Here is a 26,233-nt window from a genome sequence, read left to right as displayed (position 1 = left end):
TAAAACAAATCTCCAGGCACAGATTGCTTCATTGCAAATTCTCCCAATGACTTAAAGGGAGAAATAACACCAGTTCTACATAGTCTCTTCCAGAAAATAGAAGAGAGCTAATTTTATGAGGGCAGTATTATCTTGATACCAAAAATTAGACAAAGGTAGTACAAGAAAATTAAACTGCAGACCAGTGTCCCTCATGAATATAGATGTAGAAATCCTCAACAAAATAGTAGCAAATTGAATCCAGCATACATGTATAAGAAGAAAACACACCATGACCAAGTGGGTTTTATTCCAGGAATGCAAGGCTAATTCAATATTTTAAAATCTTGTAATGCAGTCCACCATGCTAACAGTCTAAAGAAGAAAAGCCACATGATCATATCAGTGGATGCAGAAAAAACATTTGACAAAATTCAATATCCATTCATGACAAGTACAGCAAACTAGAAATAAAAGAGAACTTCCTCAGCCTGGCAAATGGCATCCATACAGTCTGTAGCTAGCATCATACTGAATAGAGAAGGACTAAATGCTTTCTCCCTAAATTTGAGATAAGGCAAGGATGTCCACTCTCACCACTCCTACACTCTTATATTGGAAGTCTTAGCCAGTGCAATAAGAAATGAAAAAGAATTAAAAGCCACTGGAAAGGAAGAAATAAAGCTGTTGTTATTTATAGGTAATGTGTACATAGAAAGTTCTAAGAAATCGACCAAAAAAACTACAGAACTAGTAAGTGACTTTAGCAAGGTAGAAATTGATAGGCTGATTCTAAAATTTATATGCAAATACAGAAGACCTAGAGTAGCCAAACAATTTTAAGAACCGTATTGGAATTCTTATACTATGTGAATTCTAAACTTACTTAAAAATTACATTAACCAATACAGTATAATATTGGCATATAAAAAGTAGATACATAGATTAATATAACAATAGGAAATCCAGAGTCGCAGTTTTGTATAGTCAATTAAATTTTTCCAAAGGGCCAATGTAAATTCAATGGGAAAAGGATAGTCTTTTCAAAAAATGGTGTTAGAATGACTGAATATTCATAAAGGAAAATAATGAATCTCAGTTTTTATCTGACACCAAATATATAAAAACCAACTTTAAATGGTTGGTAGACCTAAATATAAAAGCTTGAAACTGTAAAACTTCTAGACGATAACATAGGAGAGAATCTTGAGACTTGAGGTAGGCAAAAGTTTATGAGAGTGAGATATTACTAAAACTCATTGAACTGCACATTTTACATGTTACAGTTCTATTGTATATAAATTACACCTTAATAAAGTTAATTTTTTAAAAACCCACACTGGACCATCAGGATATCCAGGATAAAATCGAGATTCCTTACCTGGGCCCTTTACAGTCTGACCATTTTTCATCATTTCCAACCCCACCCTGTCACAACCACACATAAGCCCATCATATGCTCCAGCTCTACTGCTCATTTTTTAGCTAACTTTCCTGTCTTTTCTTCCTTGCTTTTGTCTAGGATATTCTTCTACCTAGGAAATTGTTTTGACCTCTTGCACTTGATGAATTCCACTTTTCCCTTTATGACCCAGCTTATTTCTGTAAATCTTTCCTCATTGTCCTTAGAAGGTTAACTGCTCTGTTCTTTTTTCTCCCAGATCAATTCATGCATACATCTGTGTTAGAACATACCAGTGTGCTGTGGTAAAGGGTTCTAATAGAAGATGAGTTAATTTGCCTCTATCACTTCTTTTTTATCTGATGTAGTATTTGGCATATTAGAAATATCCTGCTGAACGAATGAATAAGTACAGTAATATGCGTTGTCAGTGAAATTAATTTCCTCTCATCACTGTGGGTGACACATGCCAAGGGCATTTATCTAGCTGCTGTATTTGGTTGCCCCATTTTGTCAGCTCTGATGTTCTCAGAAGTTTCGGCATGGCTGAAGAGAGTTCTCTGTTGAGTTAAAAAGTAGTTTTTGACTCTGTATGGCATAAAATTTTTAGATAAAATTAAATAAAGCCAAGAGTCTAATCAGGACAATTTGCTGTGTATGTACTGCTTATTTTACTGTCCAGAAAGTAATATGACAAGATTTTTTTAACAAAATATTGTATACATAGCTGTACAGTTATTTTGCCTAGTGTGTGTGTGTGTGTGTGTGTGTGTGTGTGTGTGTGTGTGTGTGTGTGTTAATATCTTCAGTAATGATAAATATTTTTTTCAGAATGGTAAATCTACCGTTGGGGGTAGACTGGATTTTTGGAAAGCAAGAAAAGACAGTGTGAATAGGGAATTTCTCAGACTAAGAATTTTACATTTGGCCAAAAGCACAAGGGAACTATAAAATAATGAGCCTAGTTCGTTTTTGTTTCGTTTTGGGCTTTTGTTGTTATTTTCACAGCCTAGTTCTAACAATAGTTCCAAAAGAAGTACTCTACAACATTTGAGAACTTCTTGCACTGTGGGAGTTAGAGACCAGACTTCCAGGATGAATACTTTTAGAGGGTTTAAAGAACAGTTACTTTAAATTCAGGGTTTTTTTTTTTTTTTCTTTTCCTTTAAAAATAATGTACAATTTTATTGTAAAAACTTATGTGGCAGTATTTATTTTAAAACTTCAGATCTTTTTCTTGTGATTTGGCTTTGAAAAATATTATTAAAATCAGGCTGTTTAGTTCTCTTTCTCTATATATTATTAGTCAGGTCTTATGTGATGGAGAATCCATTTCTTTTTTTTTTTTCTTTCACTTTTTAACTCTAAGCTTTAATAGTGATAATAATGATTTTTTATTTATCTCCCTTGTGGGGAAATGAAATTTTATTGCTCTGGAAGAAGCTCATTTTAAAAAACAACTAGGACAGAATTGAAATGAAATCAATTTTGTTCTTGATTGAACTGCAGCGCTGCTTTGTAGTATACTAATAGCCGTCTGCCAGTGATAAAAACAAAGCGATATAGCTCGGTTCCATAGAGAGTGTCCTTTGCAGCTCTCACCACAGTATACACACTTAACAGCATCAGTCATTTTATATCTATTTGACACTGATTAATTACTCTGATATATTCTGGTATTATAGCCACTGCCTTGGCACTTTGGTCAGGCTTGAACAATTGAAGTGAGTGCAGCAGTGTGAACTATGTATTTATTACTGTGACCCTTCGTGCTATTTAATTAACTTAAATAAGTGCTGTTTGCACCCCCATTTTGAAATTAAGGTTATTACAGAAATAGTTATTTTACTGGTATTTCATTTTAAGACATGAAAATTACAGCATCAGCTTATAAGACAATGTTATAACTTTTTTTTTAAATAAATTTATTTATTTATTTATTTTTGGCCATGTTGGGTCTTCGTTGCTGTGCGCGGGCTTTCTCTAGTTGCGGCGAGCGGGGGCTACTCTTTGTTGGGGTGTGCAGGCTTCTCATTGCGGTGGCTTCTCTTGTTGCGGAGCACGGACTCTAGGCACGTGGGCTTCAGTAGTTGTGGCTCGCGGGCTCTAGAGCGCAGGCTCAGTCGTTGTGGCGCACGGGCTTAGTTGCTCCGCGGCATGTGGGATCTTCCCAGACCAGGGATCGAACCTGTGTCCCCTGCATTGGCAGGCAGATTCCCAACCACTGTGCCACCAGGGAAGTCCCTTAATGTTATAACTTTTTAATTATTCAGATATTTTAATTTAATATTGGTGCTTAAAATTTTTTCTTTTGTGAAAATTTAACAAAATTATCCACTGCCAGTTCATCTTGAGTTGGGCTATATTTTAAATTAAGGGGTACGTAGACTACTTAAATATATTCTTTAAACTTGAAATGCAGAATTAGTTAACCTGCTTTATAGGCACCAGGGAACATTTCCATTTTGACCCTACACTAAGGATTGAATAGGACAGTTACAAACTAACCAACTTAACATTTTTTTTAACATGTCTAAAGCAACTTAAAGAGCAGCAACCATTAGGGCACATGCACTAAAAAGAAATATTTGCAACAAAACCTCATATACATCAACAAGAAAATCACTAAAGGTAAATGCTCAGAGGATTTCTTTTTAGATGGTGGTTAAACATTTGAAATATTAATAATACCCATCACTACTGATAATCACTGAATTGCAAATCAAAGCAGTCAGATTCTGGTTGTTGTTTATCTAAATAACAAAAATGTTTTTATTGTTTTCTTTCATTCTTTTTCTGTTGTTGCTTGGTTTCTCATAACGCCCAGTATTGATGAAGATGGCAGGAATGTAAAACTGGAACATACTTTATGCGTTTTTTTAAAAAGTATTCCACTTCTCATAATCCATCCTAAGGAATCGAGTGAAAATTTACTTTTTTTAAAAAATCTTTGCTAGGGCTTCCCTGGTGGCGCAGTGGTAGAGAGTCTGCCTGCCAATGCAGGGGACACGGGTTCGAGCCCTGGTCTGGGAAGATTCCACATGCCACGGAGCAACTAGGCCCGTGAGCCACAATTACTGAGCCTGCTCCTCTGGAGCTTGTGCTCCGCAACAAGCGAGGCCGCGATACTGAGAGGCCAGCGCACCGCGATGAAGAGTGGCCCCCACTTGCTGTAACTAGAGAAAGCCCTCGCACAGAAACGAAGACCCAACACAGCCCTAAATCAATCAATCAATCAATCAATCAATCAATCATCACATTTAAAAAAAAATCTTTGCTATTCTAAGAAGTGAAACTAACATTGTTGTAATTTGCTTTTCTTTTAAGTGTCTTGCTTTATAGAATTTTTTCATTTTTATATAAACAAATCTTCAACCTTTTCCTTTTGGTTTCTGACTTTGGTTCCATACTAAAAAATTTTGTATTACTATATTTACACATTTCTCTTGACTCCTTTCCTCAGTGAGTTAAAATGCCCTGCTTACCATGTACTGAATCTCCATAATGGATCTTTTGGTTTCTCTACTATATTCTATTTATCTATGAATTTATTCCTAAGCCACCACGTTTTAAAAACAGCTTTATTTTATATCTACATACAGTAAAAATGCACACATTTTAGAGCTTCCCTGGTGGCGCAGTGGTTAAGAATCCACTTGCCAATGCAGGGGACACGGGTTCGAGCCCTGGTCCGGGAAAATCCCACATGACGCGGAGCAGCTAAGCCCGTGCGCCACAACTACTGAACCTGTGCTCTAGAGCCCGCGAGCCACAACTACTGAAGCCCGTGCACCTAGAGCCCGTGCTCTGCAACAAGAGAAGCCACTGCAATGAGAAGCCCATGCACCACAACGAAGAGTAGCCCCCTCTCGCCGCAACTAAAGAAAGCCCACGTGGCAACGAAGACCCAACGCAGCGACCCCCAAAAAAATGTCCTCCTTCTAGAACTTGCAATCTCTTTAAAAAAAAAAAAATCACACATTTTAATTGTGCAGTTTAATGAATTTTGACAAATGTATACCCCACCCTAGTTAAGATATAGAATATTTATATCACTCTAAAAAGTTTCCTTGTTGATCGCCTCTGCAGGCAGTCATCCCCACTAGAGTTGGTCATCCCCAGCTTCAATTTCCAGACCAGGAGAACCACTGATCTGCTCTCTGTCACTGTGTATTAGTATTACTAATAGTTAAGGCATTAGTATTCTTTTAGAATTTTATATCAAAGTTACTATACAGAATATACTCCAGTCTCTTTGCTTTTAGCGTATTTTAAATATTCATCTGTGTATCAGTAGTTTGTTCCTTTTTATTGCCAAGTAGTATTCCCTTGTATGGACTTACTGTAATTTACATACGCATCCACTTGCTGCTAGACTTTTGGATTGTTTTCAGTTAGGCGCCATTATGGATAAAATGGCTATGGACATTCATGTAAAAGTTTTTGTGTGGGCATATGTTTTCATTTCTCCTGGGCAGATACCTAGGAGTGGGATTATTGGGTCTTACGGTAAATATATGTTTAACTTTATAAGAAACTGGCATACTTTTTCACAGTGACTGTGCTTATTCAACATTCCTACCACTGTTGAGGGTTCATTTGCTCCACATCTTTGTCACCACTTATATAAAAGGGCAAGTCATTTTAATTTGTCATTCTATTACATGTATATGTAGTGACAGCTGTGTTTTTAATTTGCATTTGCCTTATGACTAATGATGTTGAGCATCTTCTCATATGTTTATTGGTCATTTGTACATCTTTTTTTTTTTTTTAAAGGGTCTTTGATTTTTTTTTTAATAAATTTTTATTTATTTATTTTTGGCTGCATTTGGTCTTCATTGCTACACACAGGCTTTCTCTAGTTGCGGCGAGTGGGGACTACTCTTTGTTGTGGTGCATGGGCTTCTCATTGTGGTGGCTTCTCCTGCTGCGGAGCACAGGCTGTAGGCACGTGGGCTTCAGTAGTTGTGCCTCGCAGGCTCTAGAGCACAGGCTCAGTAGTTGTGGCGCACGGGCTTAGTTTCTCTGCGGCATGTGGGATCTTCCCTGACCAGGGCTCGAACCCGTGTCCCATGCATTGGCAGGCGGATTCTTTACCACTGCGCCACCAGGGAAGTCCCTGTACATCTTTTTTTGGTGAGGTTTCTTTTTAAATATTTTGCTCAATTTTTGATTGGGTTGTCATCTTATTGAGTTGTAAGGATCTTTATATATATGCATACAAGTTCTTTGTCAGATGTATGTGGTGCTAATATTTTTATTCCAATTTCTAGTTTGTCTTTTCATTTTCTTAAGGTCCTTTGAAGTCTGTGCTTTTGTGTCCTAATTAAGAAATCTTTGCTATCTTAACATCAAAGTTTTTCCTATATGGTTCCTCTAAAAATTTTATAATTTTGTCAGTACATCTAGGCCTATAATCTATTTCATGTTGATTTTAAGAATAATAGTTCATCTTTTCCCAGATGTGTATTAGGTTGTCTCATCCTCATTTCTTGAAAAGACTATGCTTTTCTCATTTAATTATCCTGGCTCTTTTGTCAAATATTAATTGACCATATATGCGTAAGTCTATTTCTCAGCTTTATTTGTTCCATTAATCTGTGTCTGTTCTTATGCCAGTAAGACACCGTGTTTGTAAGATCATATGTCCTACTTTATTCTTTTTCAAAATTGTTTTCACTATTCTAGATCCCTTAAATTCCATATAAATTTTAAAATCAACTTGTTAATTTCTGGCAAAAAAAAAAAAAACCTACTAGGATTTTAATAGGGACTGTGTTGAATCCATAGATTGCTCTGGGGAGAATTGACATCTTAACAGTACTGACTCTCATCCACAAGCAAAATGTATCTCCCCATTTACTTAGATCATCTTTAGCAGTGTTTCATAGTTTGATGTAACTAAATGTTACATATATGTTGTTATATTTATCTCAAGTATTGCATGCTTTTTCAGTGCTATTGTAAATGCTATTGTGGTTTTTTATTTCAATTTCTAATTCTTCATTGCTCACATGTAAAAATGCAGTTATTTTTTGTATTGATCTTATATCCTGAGATTGCTAATCCTTTCAGTTCTAGTAGCTTTTTTTTTTTTTAATATTGCTTAAGGATTTTCTATTTGTTAAGACCATATGATCTGCAAATAAAGACTGTTTTACTTTTTTTCTCCCGGTCTATATATTTTTTTCTTCCCCCACATCTTAATGCTGTGACTAGGACATCCAACAGCATACTAATTAGAGGTGGTCAGGATGAGCATCCTTACCTCAGTCCCCGTCTTAGGAAGAAAGCATTCAGTCTTTCACCATTAATAATGATGTTATCTATAGTTTCTCATAGATTTTCTTTATCGGGTTGAAGAAGATTCCTTCTATTCCTAGCTTGCTGAAAGATGTTAGAAATTGATTTTGTCACAATTTTACTCCAATAAAAAAAAAGAAATTAATTTTGTCAGATGCTTTTTCTACGTTTGTGTGAGACAATCATGATTTTTCTCTTTTGTTCAAAGGATTTTTTTTTATTTCTTATGCAGCAGGTTCCTATTAGTTATCTATTTTATACATATTAGTGTATGTTCAAAGGATTTTTGAATCTTTTTTCATAAGGGATATTTACCTGTAGTTTTCTTCTAATAAATGTATCTTCTTTTACACTAATACGTATAAAATGGATAACTAATAAGAACCTGCTGTATAAAAAATAAATAAAATTCTAAAATTCAAAACAAAAAAACTTATTTTATTATCAGGATAATGCTGCCCTCAAAAGATGAGTTATGGAGTATTCCCTCCTCTATTTTTTGTACATTTGGTATTACTTTTCCTTAAATATTTGATAGAATTCCCCAACGAAGACCTTTGGGTCTGTCTTCTTTGTTTTCTAATATAAGCATTTCAAGTTATCAGTTTTTCCTCTAAGCACTGTTTTAGCTATCATCCACCTGTTTTTACATGTTGTGTTTCATAATCATTCAAATCAAAATGCTGTCTAATTTTCTTTTTGATTTTTATTTTGATTTATGGAATATTTAGAAGTCTGTTTAATTTCTAAATATTTTGGGATTTTTCAAGTATCTTTCTGTTACTGATTTTTAATTTCATTCAGTTTTGGTCAGAGAACATATTCTGTATGATGTCTATATGTTTAAATGTATTAAGATTTGTTTTATGAACCAGTATATGATCCATCTTGGTTCTATAGATGTCAGCCAGGTCAGGTTGGTTAATAATGTTCAAGTCTTCCATATTCTTTCTGATTTTCTGTCTAGTTGTTATTATTATCAACAAAGGAGAGGCGAACTTTGCAATGATGATTGTGGTTATGTCTGTTTCTTCTTATGGTTCCGTCAGGTTTGCGTCATACATTTTGAAGCTCTGTAATTATATGCACACAAAAGTGTATGATGTCTCATTTATGAATTGAACAACTTATCAATTCGAAATGTCTTTGTTTATCTCTAGTTATTTTTTTTCCTTTAGTCAACTTTGTGTGAGAGTAATATAGCCATTCCAGCCTCTTTTTGATTAATGTTTATGTAGACTATGCCTCTCCTTCCTATTACTTTTAACCTGTGACTTTATATTTCATTTTATCTCCTTCCTTGACTAATTAGCTATACTCTTGGGTTTGTTTCTATAATGGTTGCTCTAGGGTTTCTAACATGCACCTGTAGCTTATCAGAGACTAACATCAAATGATATCATACCACTACATTTGTAGTTTTGACTCTTAAAACAATACTCTTCTGTTTACCCCCTCTGATCCTTTGTGCTATTGTTATAAAAACATTTCACTTCCCCAAATGTTTTAAACCCCACAATACAGTGTTACTATTTTTGCTTTAAACAGTCAATTATCTATTAAATAAATTTTTAAAAGGAAAAAACATCTTATATTTACCACGTACTTACTATTTTCTAGCACTGTTTATTCCTTTGTGTAGATCCAGGTTTCTTTTTGGTGTCATTTTCCTGATGTCTGAAGAACTTCCTTTAACATTTCTTGTAGTGCAGGCCTCCTGGAAAAGAATTTCTTGCTTTTGTTTCTTTGAAAAAAGAATTTTTTTCTTATTTTTCATTTATTAAGGATTTTTGCTGGATATCGAATTTTTAACAGGTTTTCTTTCATCACTTCAAAGATGTGTCCAGCTGATGAAAATTTTGAGATCACTCTTTTCTATCTTTCCTTATATGTAATATGTCTTTTTTTCTCTGAATATTTTACAGATTATTCTTTTTATCACTGGTTTTCAGGAAGTTAAGATGTGCCTTGATGTGTTTTTGTTATTGTTGTAACTTTTTTTTTTTTTCTGCTTATAGGCATCAATTTGCAGCTCTTTAAAAATCTAGACATTTTAAAATGGATGTCAAACACTGGAAGTGTTATTTTGCTGAATGTTTGGATTTTGGTTACTTTCTTTTAAAAAGTATGTGAAGTTTGCTTTGGCAGGCAATTAAGTTATTTAAAGATTACCTTGATCTTTACAAAAAATGTTTTAAAGCTTTGTTAGAGAGCAGTGGTGTGGCCTTTACTCTTTGGGTGGTGTAATGCTAAAGCGTAATCTGGTGTCTCTAGTGAATCATCATAAGTGTACAACAGGTTCCTTCTATTCTGGCTGCTTGGAATTCAGACATCTCCCAGCCTGTGTGAGCTCTGGGAATTGTTCAGCTAATTGCTCCCTAGGTATTGTTCTTTGCTCAAAATCATGAAATTTTACCATACACATACAGAGATCAGTATTTAGTTAAAGTCTCAAGAGAACTCAGTGAAGATTTCTGGAACTCTTTCCCTGAAAATAACATTTGAAATTAATTGTATCTCTTTTTTCCCCCCGTAATAGTAGTACATCTGTATTCTTTTTTTTTTTTTTTTTTAATTTATTTACTTTTGACCGTGTTGGGTCTTCGTTTCTGTGTGAGGGCTTTCTCTAGTTGCGGCAAGCGGTGGCCGCTCTTCATCGCGGTGCGCGGGCCTCTCATTGTCGCGGCCTCTCCCGTTGCAGAGCACAGGCTCCAGACGCGCAGGCTCAGTAGTTGTGGCTCATGGGCTTAGTTGCTCCGCGGCATGTGGGATCTTCCCAGACCAGGGCTCGAACCCGTGTGCCCTGCATTGGCAGGCAGATTCTTAACCACTGCGCCACCAGGGAAGCCCCACATCTGTATTCTTAATTTCTGTTTTATGTCATATTGCATTGTGTAGAACATTCAAGAATAATGTTAAACAATATAGTGATAGTGGTATTTTTGCTGTGTTCTCACTTTAATCTAAATGCTGCTGTGTTTGCTTTTTATCATATTTGCTCTCAGATTTTGATAAATATTCTCTCAACAAAGAAAGTTACTCTTAATTCTTACGTAGATAAGAGACTTTTTCTGACTAGATGAAGTTTATTAGTAAAGGCCCATTTATCATTATGTGGTAATTTGAGCATGTGTATGTCCTAAAATCCTGCAGTTTCCATTCTAGAGAAACTCTTGTCTTATGGACACAACAGACATATATAACAGTAATCATAGCAGCATTAGTTGTAATAAAAAAAATGGAAATAATTTAATGGAAGAACAAATAAATAGCAGTCTATTAATACAGGATACATCTCTGTGAAGTGGAACTATTTTGAATAGGTAATGGTAACAAGAAATTAGAATCATGGTTACCACTGGAGGTTGGAGAAGAGATGTGATTGGAGGGACACAGGATCATAATACGGGGTTTCAGTGGTTTGTGTAAAATTCCAGCCTGATGTTGGGTCTGTGGAGATCATTTCATTATTTTTATATCTCAAGTATACATTATCTGTCTTTTCATACATAGGAACTACTGTAGAGAAGCAACTGAATTAAGTAATTTACACTAAGACACATTGCTTATAAATCGGAAGGAATTAACAAGCCACTAATTTGTAAAATTCAACACTTGTTAACTTGTGTTGATAATTCAGTAACAGTAATTTAAACCTAATGACCAAGTTGGTAATTACTCTTTTCTGTCATATACTTATAAAACCAATAGCAGTTTATCGTAGAGCAGCTACTCATTTCCAATTTTAGTATCAATAAATGATAAGTTCAGGATATGACTGTTGGTATAAAATAACAATTTTTAAATGTTGGTAAAAAAATAGAAACAAGAAAATATTGCCTACATATTCAAAAATGGAAAATCTCTTAGATTTGTTGAAGATACTTATGACTTCTTCCCTAGGTTAATGTCTTAATGGTCAAGAAAACATGTATTATAGCTTATTAAAGTTATAGAATAAAAATTATTATATAAAATTTAATATTAGTAAAATTTTTATAAAGTGGCTAAATGTTTTTACAAATAATGTCATAGAGTAGTAAAATTTTGACTGTCTCATGTCCATTAAAATGTATTAAAACTATAATAATCAATTTTCAGGTAGAGATATGGGGGTACTAGAATGTAGTTGAAGAACACGGGCTCTGGAATCAAACTGCCCTGCTTAACATCCTGGTTCTTCCCTAACTGGCAGTATGACCTTGGGCAAATTGCTTAGCCTTCCTGAACCTTGTTTCTCATCTGTAAAGTGAGGGAAACGTACTTAACCTCACAGAGATATTTTGTAATCATTAAGTGAGATAAATCACATAAAGGCTTTAAAATAGGGCTAGCACAAAATAAGTGTTAAATAAATATTAGCAATTATTATTGTCTAATAATTAACCTGAACTTTCTACAAAGTTTGTAGAACTACCTCATAGGTAATCTTTGTCAGGCTATTGATGAGCTTGGCGTGTGATGTAGTTTTGTTTCATTTTCTTAGTAATATAGAGGAATAGGTCAGATACAGAAGCCAAAGAAAGCCAGATGTACGTATTAACATAACACCTACACGTAAAATCACTGTTATATTAGGTTACATAGACTGCATCTTGGGCCACATTATTTTTTCCATTACTCTAATTCCTTAATTTTGTATTAAACTATATAAGCCTTGCCTTTTTTACAGGCTGTGTAGAATGTATCAGTAATGGAATCTTTATACTCTGAAGTATAACTATGAGGTGGTTATGTTGTGTTTTACTGTGTTATTTCACTACCATATTGAAAAGCATTCAGATTCTTTATCCCTTAATGTGGGGGATTTGATTTGCAGGGTTTTTTAAAATAAGATACTGATTCAGTATTTTGATAGTTTTATATAGATTCCACAATCATTTTATATGGAGCCTCACTGTATCCATCCAGATTTTCAAAGCTATACCGGATAGTATTTGCTGTGATTTCACTCTTATTAAAGCAAGGAATGGTGATCAGTTACAACTTAACAATCTTGTTTTTATTTTTAAATGGCTGTTGGTAAATAAATGAAAAAAACTTAAAATGAGAAGTATCTATAATCAGAAAAGCACGTAGATATAATTCCATTTTGGAGTAAAACAAAATTTGGAGCATACAGGATAAGTTTTTAGAGAATCATTCTTTGCCTTGTATTTTTTGTGTTCACTCTTTTACCTGTGTAAACTCTGTTTTACATTTACGATGTGAGTATCTTAAAGGCCAACAGCCTTGTCATGTGCCTCTATAAAATATACATTTATTTTCGCAGCTGTAATTTTCATTTCCCCAAAATACCATTCACCAAGGGCTCTCTATACGTGTTTTCTCTTCCTTAAAAGCTGCTCCATGTACACTCCTTAAGGTAACCTTGACTTTATTCCTCAGATAATTCATCCATTAATTCTTGTGTAACTTTGCCTTTTACTGCCTTCCGACCATCCCCAATCCTCACCTCCAGCACACTTTAGACACATACCTGTTGTATAATTGTTAATGTAGCTGTTTCTCTTCACCCCTGACAATGAACTCTTTGAGGGCAGGGGCCATGTCTTATTTTTTTTTTTATGCCCAGGACGCACCATAAGGGCTCATATTGAGGAGTCCAATAACACAGCCCCCAACCCTGCAGTGACCACTGTAGTTTTGCTTACTCTTTCACAAGCATTTGACACTTGTGCTGGGTAAGTTAGATCTGTTTTGTTCAAAAATTAAACGTAAAATTGCCCTAAAAAATGTTAAGTTAAAAAAAAATTAGTGAAACATTTCACAACAAAAAAAGAGCAATACTAGGTCTACTGTGTTACTTTTCTGCTACACTGTATTCCTTGAATTCTGAAACACACTTTTTGCCTTTCTTCTATAGGTGAAGCCTTGAAAGGAAAGATCACAGTGCACAAGAATAAGAAAGATCCACGGTCTCTCATTGTGACCCTCACATTGGATAATTCAACTCAAACTTATGGTCTCCAGTGAAAAGGCCACAAAAGCACAACTACTTTGCAGTTTTTGTTGTGTTGGGGGGGGTGGGTAGGGAGGGGAGGGAGGGTTTTATGTGAGCACATGGATGATGGGTCCTTTCCTGAGCCTCCGCAGTAGGAGAGAAGCATGGCAGGAATCTGAGGATTCAGCTAAGGAGGGCTCTGCCTGATCCTGGTGATCCACCGCCATAATCACATTCTTGGAAGTCTGGTCAGTGAGATTTAACCAAATGTAACCCCTACATTGAGTTTACCTGTATTGAAAGTCATTTAAATTGGCCTAAATTTGGAACAGAGATAGTCTTTTGTTGTTTTTAATAAGTTTCTTACTATAAATTTTAAACACTAGTAATTGATTAGTTATTTGGATGTTTTATTAAACTAGTAACTGTACACAAGTTATTACATATTTTATTGCAGATTTCCTTTCTGAGGAGTAGTTTTAATTGTATTTGCTAGAATATCAGGATATAATACATTAAAAGAGCAAGCATAAGGGACTAAAATATGGAAACGAGACCACACAAATTGTATTTGAAGACAGCTTAGTTGATTGCTATATAATTCTGTTCTCATTTTTTAGCTTCTTCTCTCTTTGCAAATATTCTTGAGTCATATAGTTTTCTAGTATTGCCCAGGAAATCTAGTTTCATACATTTACCCTAGGTTTCATAAAAGTTTTTAAAGATTGGGATAAATATGTACTTATTTACTAATACTTTTTTCAAACTAGATTTATGTGAAAAGTTAAACATGTAACTGTTAATATACTTATATCACTCTATACAATTGTGTCATTTACAATTATTGACTCAGTTTGAAACGCAGAACAGAAAACATTCAATTAAATGTATACAACAACCATTAGCATTATAAAGTGACATTTCAATATATTAAAGCCTTTTATAAAATCAGAAGCATTTAAAACAAGTCTTAACAAAGGAATCACTTTTAAGATAACGGAAATTTTAAGGAGAGGTGGGTCACATGCTTCTTTTCAGTTCCCCAGCTGGTTCTTTTTCAAAACAAGACACACACAAGGCAGCATAGTTTAGTGTTGAGAAGCATGAGCTCTGGAGCCAGTTCAGGCCTTGGCTGCAGCTCTTACTTCCTGTGTAATCTTAGGTTCCTTAACCTCTCTCCCCCTCCATGAATGTTGCCAAGTCATAAACTGATACATTTCAACTGTTGATACTTAGATCAGTGCCTGGCACATAGAAAACAGTCAGTACATGCTAGGTGATATTAATTATCATCATCATACAGACAGGGACCCCTTCCAAAGAATATATGGCATCGACATTAGATCAGTTTGTGAATTGTCAGCCTCATCAAATACTACACTAGTATGTGTGGGGGAAGATTACAACAGAAATTAATATTCAATGTAGCAAAAACTCTATCAAAAAGAAATCGTCTTTTGGTCTTTATTAGAAAACTGGACTTCTACCAATGGGAAGAATAACCCCTTCAAATGATGATATTTCAGATCTTAGTCTAAGTCTTCCTTCATAAGCAGGATTTCTCTTTTCACTGGGCTAAACTAGTCAGCTTGTTTTCACCATGATTTGAATTCAGACCATTACTGGAAATGTGTAGTGCTGATAATATAGCACAAAGTACTTTAAATTTTTGTCTGGAATGGCTTCATGTACAAATTTGAGTAGGGTGGGATGATAAAACAAAAATAAGGCCGTAAGATTTACCATTAAATTTTTAAAGTAAGCAAAATTTACTTTTTTCTTTTGTTTTTCTTTTTTATAAGTGCATAACAGATACTTTCTACTATTTAAAAGAGTACTTCTCAAAAATGATTTCTTATTAAAACTCTTCTTTGATTTTCAGGGGATTTTCACCCAGTGGCTCTTCTGATTTTCTTCTATTGGTTATAAGTAGTCCAACCATAGTTAGTGGATCTCTTCTTTTCAGTTAGCCTTTCCAGGCTGGAACATTCTAATTTGTGTAACTAAACATCTTATGAGATGTGAGAGTCCAAATATTAACTCTTTGATTCGAATTTCAGCCGTTAAACTGTTGTGGAAAGTAAGTACTTTATAGCCCTTTACAGTGATAAATGCAATTTTCTTCCATGCTGCGGCAGATGGGCATTTATGATTAGCAGTTTGCTCTGTCCCAAGGATCTTATTCCCATTAAGAAAATACATTTTTCTCCTATTTTCCTTTGTGAAAACTAACATTATAATTTTGTAATGTGTGGGGTTCATCCAAATACGATTAGTCATCTGTTTAGTAGAGCAGTATTTTCGAAAAAGAGCATTTTGAAAGGAATGTTCCAAGAAAACAACTGAGAATGTACAGTGGTTGCACAGTGAAGGTGGTTCATACGTAGCCTCAACTGCTAGGAACACACTTTAGAATGAATCGGAGAGCTGTCAGATAACTTTGAAATAATTTCTGTTTGGGGAGGAGGGTAAGGCTCCACAGAGTTATTTGCCTTCTTATCACTTAGTCTAGATTAACAGTCTGGTTCACCTGTGTCTCTCAGCATTCTACCTCTGTCACTTTTTTTTTTTTTTAAGATTTGTTTATTATTTATTTATTTTACTTATTTTTGGCTGCGTCGGGTCTTAGTTGTGGCACGCGGGATCTTAGTTGAGGCGTGCCGGATCTTTCGTTGCGGCACATGGGCTCTTTGTTGCAGTGTGCGGGCTTCTCTGTAGTTGTGACACGCGGGTTTTCTCTTCTCTAGTTGTGGCACACAGGCTCCAGGGCATGTGAGCTCTGTAGTTGTGGCGTGCAGGGTCCAGAGTGCATGGGCTCTGTAGTTTGCGGCACACAGACTGTCTAGTTGAGGCGCGCAAGCTCGGTAGTTGTGGCGTGCAGTCTTAGTTGCCCTGCGGCATGTGGGATCTTAGTTCTCTGACCAGGGATCGAACCCGCCTCCCCTGCATTGTAAGGCGGATTCTTTACCACTGGACCACCAAGGAAGTCCCTACCTCTATCACTCCTTAGAAAGGAATATTTAGAATGTATTGTGTGACATTGCTGATTTGAGATCAGTCTAGACTAATCTCACCGATCAGGCTATCAAGTGGAGGAAGTAGGGTAACAGTACAGCTAAGAGCATTCAACAGGAAAAATTAAAACAGGATGAGGTGCCACTTGGCTTCCACTGGCCATTTGGTAAGCTTCTGGGCCATAACATATCCAGAAGGTCCAGGTATTCAGATTTTCCTGTGTAGTGGAATATCTCAAAAATATATATATCAAGTATACAGTACTGTCATAGAGTTTCAATCTGTTATGAAAGGCAGGGTAAGTAAGATAGCTGAAGTCAAGCATTGTCTACCTCAGGGTTAGTAAACTACAGCTTCAGTCTCAATATTAAGTATCATTCTCACTACCTGTCTTTTAAGCTCACTCTCTTTAGTATCCCAATTCCAGTAATCCTGCAGCTGCACCAAGACCAAAATCCACTGATACAGATCACATTTTCACTGTCCCTCACCTCTTCATGTGTACATTTCCCACTTTACCCACCTTAAATCCATAATCCATCATTATAAGCACTGTTTCAGCATGTCTCCCCTGTGTCATCAGGTTTTCCCTTTACTGCTCTGTGATCAACATACAAATAGGCTATTATTTATCCTACGTTAAAAAAAATTTCAACTCCACTTCTCCCTCCTGCTGTTGTGTCACTATTCTAGCTTCCCCTTTACATTGAGACCACTCAGAAAGACTTGTTGATGTTCACTGTTCTGTCTCTTCCCATTATTTTTAAGCGTACAGGATGAGTTTTGACAAATGTATGCATATAATCAGCATTCTATTAATATTTAGAACGTTTCCTTCACAGCAGAAAGTTTTCTTGTGCCACTTTGCAGTCAACACTTAGCCCTACTCCCCTCCCTGGGCAAACGCTAATCTGATTTCTATCAATATAAATTTGTTTTGCCTGGTTTAGAACTTCATATAAATGGAATCATGTAGTATGTACTCTTTCATTTCCAGCTTCTTTCAGCACAGTGTTTTTTGAGATTCATCCATGTTGATATGTGTCAGTAGTCTATTTTTTTATTACTGGATACTATTCCACTTTATAAATGGGATTCTGCCCATTTGTTTATCCATTCACCTGTTGTCGAACACTTAGACTGTTTCCAGGTTACAGCTGTTACGAATAAAGCTGCTGTGAACATTTGTATAAAAATCTTTCTTGAGCCCACTCTCACCAGAACTTCTGCCTCCACAACTCCATTGAAACTACTCCAAGGTCACCAGTGAACTACATGTTGCTGATTCCAGTGACCAGTTCTCAGCCCTCGTCTTACTTGCCTTACTAGCAGTACTCAGTGCTGATGATCCCTCTCCTGGAAACACTGGGCTTGGCTTTCCCTCCTTCCTCCTTGGCCACTCTTCAGTTTCTTTTGTTGGCTTTCTCTTCACCTTTGACATGTTGGCACCTTGGTCCTGGGATCTCTTTTCTGTCCATCTTCCCTCCCTCGGTGATTTCATCCAGTCTTACAGTTTTAAATACCAATACCTAGATGTATATCTCCAGCCATCTTTCTTCCACGGCAGTCTGTATCCAACTGCTCAGATGACATCTCTAGGTGTCTCATGGGCATCTCAAAATTAACATTCAAAACTGAATTTCTGATCTTCCCCAAACCCTGCTGTCTTCCTCCATCTCAGTAATGGAACTTCATCTTTCAGCAGTAGCTCAGGCCAGAAAACTTGACCCCTTTCTTTCACTCCACATCCAAGCTGGGCAGCAAATCTTATAGAATCTTCCTTCAAAATACATCCAGAACCAAAATAGACCTCACTACTTCCACTCCTGCCACGCTGGTCCAAACTGCCATCATCTTTCATCTCGATCACTGGTTCTCAAAATGTGGTCAACACACCCCTAGTGACTCCAAAAAAACCTCTTACAGGAAGTCCAGGAGATCAAAACTGTTTTTGCAATAGTACTAAGACAGTGTTTGCCTTTTTCACTGTATTGCTATTTACACTATTGGTGCGAAAGCAATTGTGGGTAAAATTGCTGGGCCCCTAGCACAAATCAAAGTACCAAACTATACTAGTAGTCACTGTATTCTTCACTACCACATGCTCTCATTAAAATGTCCTCATGAAGCTGTAAAAAATATTAATTTCATTAAATCTTGACCCTTGAGTACATGTCTTTTTAAATTCTATATGATACTAATAAAGCACTTTTATTGCATACTACAGTAACAATATTTGTCTGCAGGAAAAGCAGTTGTGTGATTGAGTTGTGAGCTGAACCAGTCACCTTTTTCATAGAACATCATTTTTACTTGAAAGAATGACTAACAAACTATGACAGACATTGTCCTGCAAAAGAAAAAAGTGAACTTACCACTTCAAATAAGACAACTGATAGAATTTGTTGCTAGTTTCAAGTTTTTAAGCTAAAATTAGAATTTTGGAAAACATGTATCTACCACTGTGAGCTTGAAGGCTTCCCAGTTCTTCCAGACTGAGATAAATGGTATAGGGAGGAAAACCTCTTTTTCCTCTACCATTTTAAGTTCTCCACTGAGACTTCTGTAACAAAAGACAGATTAACAAGAGGAAAGCATACGAATGTATTTAATACAAGTTTTTATGAGACACACAAGCCTTCATAAGCAAGTAAATGAAGACCTTAAGAAACAATTAAACCTGAGTGTTTTTATGTTAGGTTTGATGAAGAGTGGGAAGCCTTGGGAAGATGTAGTAGGACAAAAGTGAGCTGAATTTAGTAAACCGGGAAACAGCAAGGCCCGATTGTTGGATTCTTCCTGGCAGCCCTGTGTCTTCGGAGATAAGGATGTGCCTTTCCTCTGGGTACAGGGAGGGCACCTCTCACATGATGGTTTTATGACCTGCTTCAGGGGAATGTCAGGAGGTCCTTCCTGAAGGTGGAAGAAATAAGAACAAATCAATGTTTATTCTCATAGCCTCTGTTGAGCACTGTGGGTTCACCTGTTTGCTGAGAAGCAATAGGTCATAAGCAGACTAACAAAATAGAAAAGAAAAGAAAGAAAGAATCTTCCTTCACGTGCCATTTCTCAGATTTCTTCAGCTTGAAATATTCGCTATGCCAAGGTGCCATATCTGGAGGTAGCATGTTCTGAACCTGGACAGTGGTATAATAACTGATTTTTGACACTGTAATGAAATGTGTCAACATTTGGAAGATCTGCATAATTCAGTGAACTAATACTCCCCACTCACCAAATTGCATAATGCTAATAATATCCATTCAAGGGGCAAGATAAACTAGTCATGTTTGGGTTTAGTATTGAAGATTATCTCTATGAGGCCATATTTTCTTCATATACCTCAACCAAAACGACATTTCATAGCAGGCTGAATGCAGAAGCCACTATGATAATCCAGCTACGTTATTCTAAACCAGATAATAGAGATTTGTAAACATGCTAAACAACACCACTCTTGTCAATAAATATTGTTTTGAAAAATATAGTTATTTTCATTAAAAAATGTTATTTCTGTGTGTGGGTTTATTATTATTCAGTGAATTAATCCAGGACTATAAATGTTTCTCAGTTTTAATTTCTAGTATAATAACTAGCAGTAGATGTAATCCACATAAACAAAAGCTGTCTGGGGTCCTTAATAATTTTTAAGAATGTAAGACCCTCCTAACTTTTTTTCTCTCAAGACATAAATCAGATTGTTATTCCTTTACTCAAAACACTCCCAAGAAGCTTCTCATCTCCCTCAGAATAAAAGCATAAGTCCTTACATTCACCTGCAAAGCCCTACACAGCCTCACATCCCATCACTTACTTCTCTGAAGCATTCCCTACTGCTCCCCAACGGACCCACCTCCAGCCGCCCTGGCCTTGCCCTCCTTCCTCACCCTCGTTCCTCACACTGGAAGGCACACTTTTGGCTGAGGCTCTTCCTTCTGCCTAAAAAGCTCTTCTCCCCAGTTGGTCCCCTGACTTATTCCCTCGTCTCCTTCAGGTCTGGCCTCAAAAGTCAGTTTCTCAATGAGACTTCTCTGGCCAGCCAATTTAAAGTTGTACAACCCACACTCACGCTCCCAATCCCCTCCCCCTCTTTTATTTTTCTCATAGCTCTTATTGCCATCTAATATACTATCTATTTTACCAATTTATCTTTTTTATTTTCTTTCTCCCTCCACTAGAATGTAAGTTCCAGGAGGACAGGGATTTTTGTCCGTTTTATTAACTGCTGTATTGTACCCTGGCACATAGTAGGAGCTCAATAAATATCTGTTGGATTACAAAATGAATGCAGGGAATTCCCTGGTGGTCCAGTGGTTAAGACTCAGCGCTTTCACTGCTGAGGCCCAGGTTCAATTCCTGGTCAGGGAACAAAGATCCCGCGAGCCACATGGCCAAGAAAAAAAGAAGAATGCAGCATTTACTGGTCAGTCATCTAGACTTGTGGTTTGCTGCAATTAACCAATGATACAATGCTGGTTTATCCTAATTAATTATTTTATTATCTATGAATTATTTTTGCCTTTCTGAGTTAGGAAACTTCTTGCATATCAGTTGTACATATTTAAATGTTTCTGTTTTTTCACCCACCCTGATGTTTTAAAATTTCAGAGCCTAAGACTATCATATGGTTTTGAGCCCACAGAAGAACCCTGGGTTTGCATACGGATGAGTCATTTAGTTGACATGTACACATTTACATAGTTTTTAATTGACTTGCATGTTCATCCTTTTGTATATTTCAGAATTGGCAAAGTAATTCTGCTGTTTGGTAAGTGTGTGGAAACTGCAGAGATATAGTTTAAACTTCTTTTAAAAGATCAAATTATTTCTAAATGCTGTTTTCCTTATTTATGAATTAGTAGATACGGAAACAAGGACAAAATTATGAGTGACTCAAAATCTCTTCAACGCACGGCTACATAAACTAATAACATTCATAATAGGAATATTTTAGCTAATGAGAAATCTTGACCATAAATTTTCAAAATCTTACAGAGTTTTATAACAGTAGTGACAGCAAGGATTTTTTTAAGTCATGTTTTTGTCTCCATCTCTATCCTAAAGGATGTTGAAAGAACAAAACGTCTTGTGTGGTTTAAGCAGTGCCTTTGGAATGTTTTCTGAAAGCAAACAGCACATTTTTCCCCCTCGGTGACTGGAGCAGAGACCACGTGAACGTGAATGTAGCCCCAGGTCATTCTTTCATTAGTGTGTGTGTGTGTCTCCAATGACCCTCCTGCTGGGAACTCTAATAGGATTTCTTCCCCTTACACCTTCTTCTGCCCTGGCTTCTCACACTGTTCTATGGTATTTGGTTTAATGAGGCAACTCCTGTGATTGGGGTGGGGTGGAGAGCCTTTTTCCTTAAATAGATACAAGGATAGCTGAGGGAATTCAAAATTATGTTCTGTGTTTCTTGCCATTATATGTGACCCAACATTTGATGACAGGCCTGAGTATGCTGAACCAGGAAGATCACAGTAGTCACTTAATCTCAGATCTCAGCCATGGCTGGGCAGGTTGCATCTCGCAGAAGAGGCTCCTTCTAGCCTTCATAATGTGGAAAGGCGGAAGACACTACCTGGGAGTGGAAAGGGGTGGGTGCAGAAAAGCAGAGGAGAAAGTAGGAACACTAAAATTTTTCTGATGAAGTGAGAACTTGAAATACAATCTGGTGTCGATGGGATAAGCAATAAAATCTATGTGTAAGATGTCTGAAGTAACCAATTATGGAAATCGGAAGGGTAATAGATGCTGGGAAGGTTAGGGTAGTATAAGTAAGTAAAACCCTCTTCTGCTGTAGAGAAAGGTAATAACAGATACTGCCTAAGACGGATGTATCAAAAAATAGAGTTATAAATACATTACTTAAGGATTTAAAGGTGACGGCAAGAAAAATTTAAAACAAATTGTTTAACGAATTAAAAGAGGTTGGTTCTGGGGAGGAGGAGTGGGATTGAAGAGGACTGGGAAAAGGGAATCTTGTTTTATTATTATGATCTCTTACAATCTTTGATTTTATAACCAGGTGTGTATGTGTAAATACATACATATACATACATATCTGCTAGGTAATAAAGGTAAAACATTTGAAACTGAGCCCAAACTAGTGACCTCTCTGATAGTCGATGGAGAGGTGGAGCAGTGTCTGGGATGTCCGGCTCGGGTCTGATTCAGTACATCAGCTTCGGCCGTTAGCCTTGTTCAGATGTGAATGATGCACAGAGGCTTAGAACGGCCTGCACTGATCCTGGTGTCTCAGCCTTGATGTTGAGATTTGGATGAAAGACAAGTAAAAAAGCTCGTGATAGTAAAGAGCATTACTAAGTGCAATTTCAAAAAACTGAGTTATTTGCACATCCTTCGGATGGCCTAGAGAAATGGTCCTATCCTAGTTTGGTTACCTACAGAGAATTACGGACACACAGTAGCTCTGGGGAGCAGGGAGACCCTTTCTCTGCCTCAGCCCTGTATCAAGTCCCACTTGGGAAAGAGAAATCTTGATTTTATGCTTGCTGCTTATGCTGGAGGTGGAAGAGAAACATAACTCTTCAGAGCTCGTTAGTCCAGAAATTTCCTTATTTTTTCCTGCTGGTGGTTTAACCACTTGTTCCCAAATGCAGGTCCACGTGTCCTGGGAGCTTTATTTAAAATGCAGATCCCTGGGCACCATCCTGGAGATTCTCATGCTGTAGGTCTTGAGGAACACTTGGGAATCTATAGTGATTCTGATGTGCAGCCAGGTGTGGGAACAACTGCTTTAATCCAGTCTAGTTATGTAACCCTCACAAACCATCTGAAGAAATAGAAGATCAAAGTTCAAAGACATTGAGTCATTTTCTCAAAATTGCACTTACAGTGAAGTTAGTATTTTAAGCATATGTGTCTGCAGTGGTGTGCTGGTAAACGTTTAACATCCAGTTCTACAAAAACAGACCTCCTCCCCTTCAAAAGAGCTCCAGTTTGGAGCCCTTGCCAATTTTGGTGGTGTAAATACTCTTCCCATGGCTGACTTCAAGCTACCAACGTGACGTCACTGAACTTGGAGGTGGGAAGAGATGCTTAAGAGATCCTAGATATTTCCACCATGTAGACACAACAACATAAATAGACATATAGACAGAAATAACCTTAACATCAAGGACCTACTGTAAAAAATATATTTATCTATTTTAAATATAGCAGTATGTACATGGTAATCCCAAAGTCCCAGTCTATCCCTCCCTACCGTTGAGATTGGTATAGTGTAGGTCCTAAGAAGTGCTGAGGGAAAGAGACCTGATAACCCTGACCCAAAGTTTCCTTTTTTGTTTAACAACATTCAGCATCCTGCAGGATCAGTGTTCCTTAGAATCCACTTGCGGACAAGCTGTGCATTTGGGGAAATTCTAGCAAATTGATTAAAGCACAGACTCTGGAGACAGACCACTTGAGTTTGAATCCTGACTCCACCATTTACTAGCTGTGGGTCCTTGGGCAAATATAACCTTCTTGGCTTCCTCAGCCATAAAATAGGTATAATAATACAAGCACACCTTGGAGATATTGTGGGCTTGGTTCCATACCACCACAGTAAAGTAAGTCACATGAATATTTTGGTTTCCTAGTGCATAAAAAAGTTATGTTTACACCATACTCTAGTCTATTAAGTGTGCAATAGTATTATGTCTTTAAAAATGTATATACCTTGATTTAAAAATACTTTATTGCTAAAAAATGCTAACCATCCTCTGAGCCTTCAGCAAGTTGTAGGGGGTAATATCAAAGGTCAGTGCTCACAGATCACTATAACAAATATAATAATAATGAAAAAGCTTGAAATGTTGTGAGAATTACCAGAATGTGACACAGAGACGCAAAGGAAGCAAATGCTGTTGGTAAAATGGCGCCGATAGACTTCCTCAGCACAGGTTACCCCGAACCTTCAATTTGTAAAAAAATGCAATCTCTTCGAAGCACACTAAAGTAAAGTGCAGTAACATAAGGTCTACCTGTAATACCTATTTCATGTGGTCGTTGCAAAGAGTAAATGAGTGAACGCACATGTAAAGTGCTTAGGGCAATGCCAGGCATCTAAAAAGCGCTGTGTAAATATAAGCTTTTAGTGTCGTGTTATTCTCATACCACTAGGCTTCCAGCCCAATCGTCCCAGTCTCCCCAGCTCTCAGGTTTCCTGTCAAGCAATCTGGAAGAAGGCAAAGGGATGGGAAGGAAGGGTCTCTGGACATTCTTTTCTGACATCACAGCATCTCTAGCCACACTAGAGGGATATAGGATTTGCCATTTTCTTCCCAGAGCCTGCCAACGGGGACTGTGATTTTAGATGTACACGTATTGAAATAATAATGCCCTTAACTAGAAACCATTTAGATATCCCATGACATTGGTTACAGAGAAATTTTCCTTTGCATTAGAAAAAAATAATAGTGAGTTTGTAGTAGGCCTCTTCCTTCTGAGTCAGCATCATCAGGAGCAGGAATTGTTACCCTTCACGGAAGACTGGTTCCAGGTTCTGACCTTCCGTAGCTATCTCATATCCGTGGCTTTTTCCCAGTCAAGTGAAGGGCATGAACCCTTCCATTTTTTTGCCTTCTTGCCAACTTAGCTGATTGTATTCTGCTCAGTAAAGGTGCTGAGGTAACAGCATACAGAATTCCATAAGAGTTGGCTTAAGAGAAGCTAGCAGTGACTTCATCCTAGTTTTGTGAAAATCTGATTTTATTTGAAAAAGAGTGTGTTGAGGTAAAGAGCATGAAGAAGTCATTCAAAAAATATATATCTAAAAGACCAACAAACAAAAATATTTCTAACCTCACTAGTAATCAAAGAAATGTAATAAAATTAAGATGTCATATTTCTTCTATCAGAGCAAAGATTTTTTTTTTTTAATTGGCAAAACCTAGTAGTGGCAAAAGTGAGGAAATAAGCACTTTATTGCACTGTTATTCTGAGTATACAATCTTTTTGGAATAATATTAGATAATATGCCTCAAGATTCGAAATACATATGCACTTTGCCATAGCAATTTGACTTTAGAAATTTATCACAAGAAGAAATTGGACATGTAAACAAAAGTGTATGTTCAGAGAGGTTCAAAATGGCTCATAATAATAAAAAACTGGAAACCATACTAATTATCTATGTAATAGATTGAATGGTTGGTCTTCTTCACCCCAATCTGCACATGTCTTCATTATAAGCAAAGTTTAGACTTGGCCATGTGGTGAGCTTTGGTCAGTGGTATGTGGGCAGAAGTGACATTAAGCCTAAACGTTAAGAGACTTCAAGTGTTTCTGCTTTCCCTCCTGTGTTTTTGTATTCTCCCTAGCATGACTCAGTTGGCTCTTTGGCCCCAGAAAGAGGATGAGAGACACATGGAGAAGAGCCATCTTTGCCAGCCTATAGATAGAGCAGCTATAGACTGAAGCAGAACAGCCCAGCTGAGGCCAGGCTAGCTCAGCCAAACTCCAGCCAACCTGCAGACATGTGATATATGTATGGAATTTATATAGAATATGTATAATTTATATAGAATATGTATACTGCTTAAAATTGTTTTAAGCCACTGAGTTTGCGGATGATTTGT

The 26,233-nt window shown here is 36.7% G+C and overlaps 1 protein-coding gene across 3 annotated transcripts in view; it reads left to right on the top strand.

The window, feature by feature from the left end:
• PRMT3 (protein arginine methyltransferase 3) overlaps positions 1–26,233 on the top strand; it is a 179,166-nt gene that overhangs the window by 124,867 nt on the left and 28,066 nt on the right. Inside the window, exons 16-17 of one of the 3 annotated variants that reach the window (XM_082342440.1) lie at positions 13,263–13,371; positions 13,554–13,680. In XM_082342440.1, coding sequence (XP_082198566.1) covers positions 13,263–13,371; positions 13,554–13,557 — 113 coding nt within the window. In that variant the 3' untranslated portion in view covers positions 13,558–13,680. Of the gene's footprint in view, positions 1–13,262; positions 13,374–13,553; positions 21,840–26,233 lie in introns of those variants that run through there. The other 2 variants (XM_082342441.1, XM_082342442.1) reach the window with 2 other exon arrangements.

Source organism: Balaenoptera borealis (genome assembly GCF_965194805.1).
Source record: "Balaenoptera borealis genome assembly, chromosome: 11".
NCBI lineage: Eukaryota > Metazoa > Chordata > Mammalia > Artiodactyla > Balaenopteridae > Balaenoptera > Balaenoptera borealis.
Note: the sequence above shows the minus strand (reverse complement) of the source record. Positions and strands in the feature narration are given on the sequence as shown.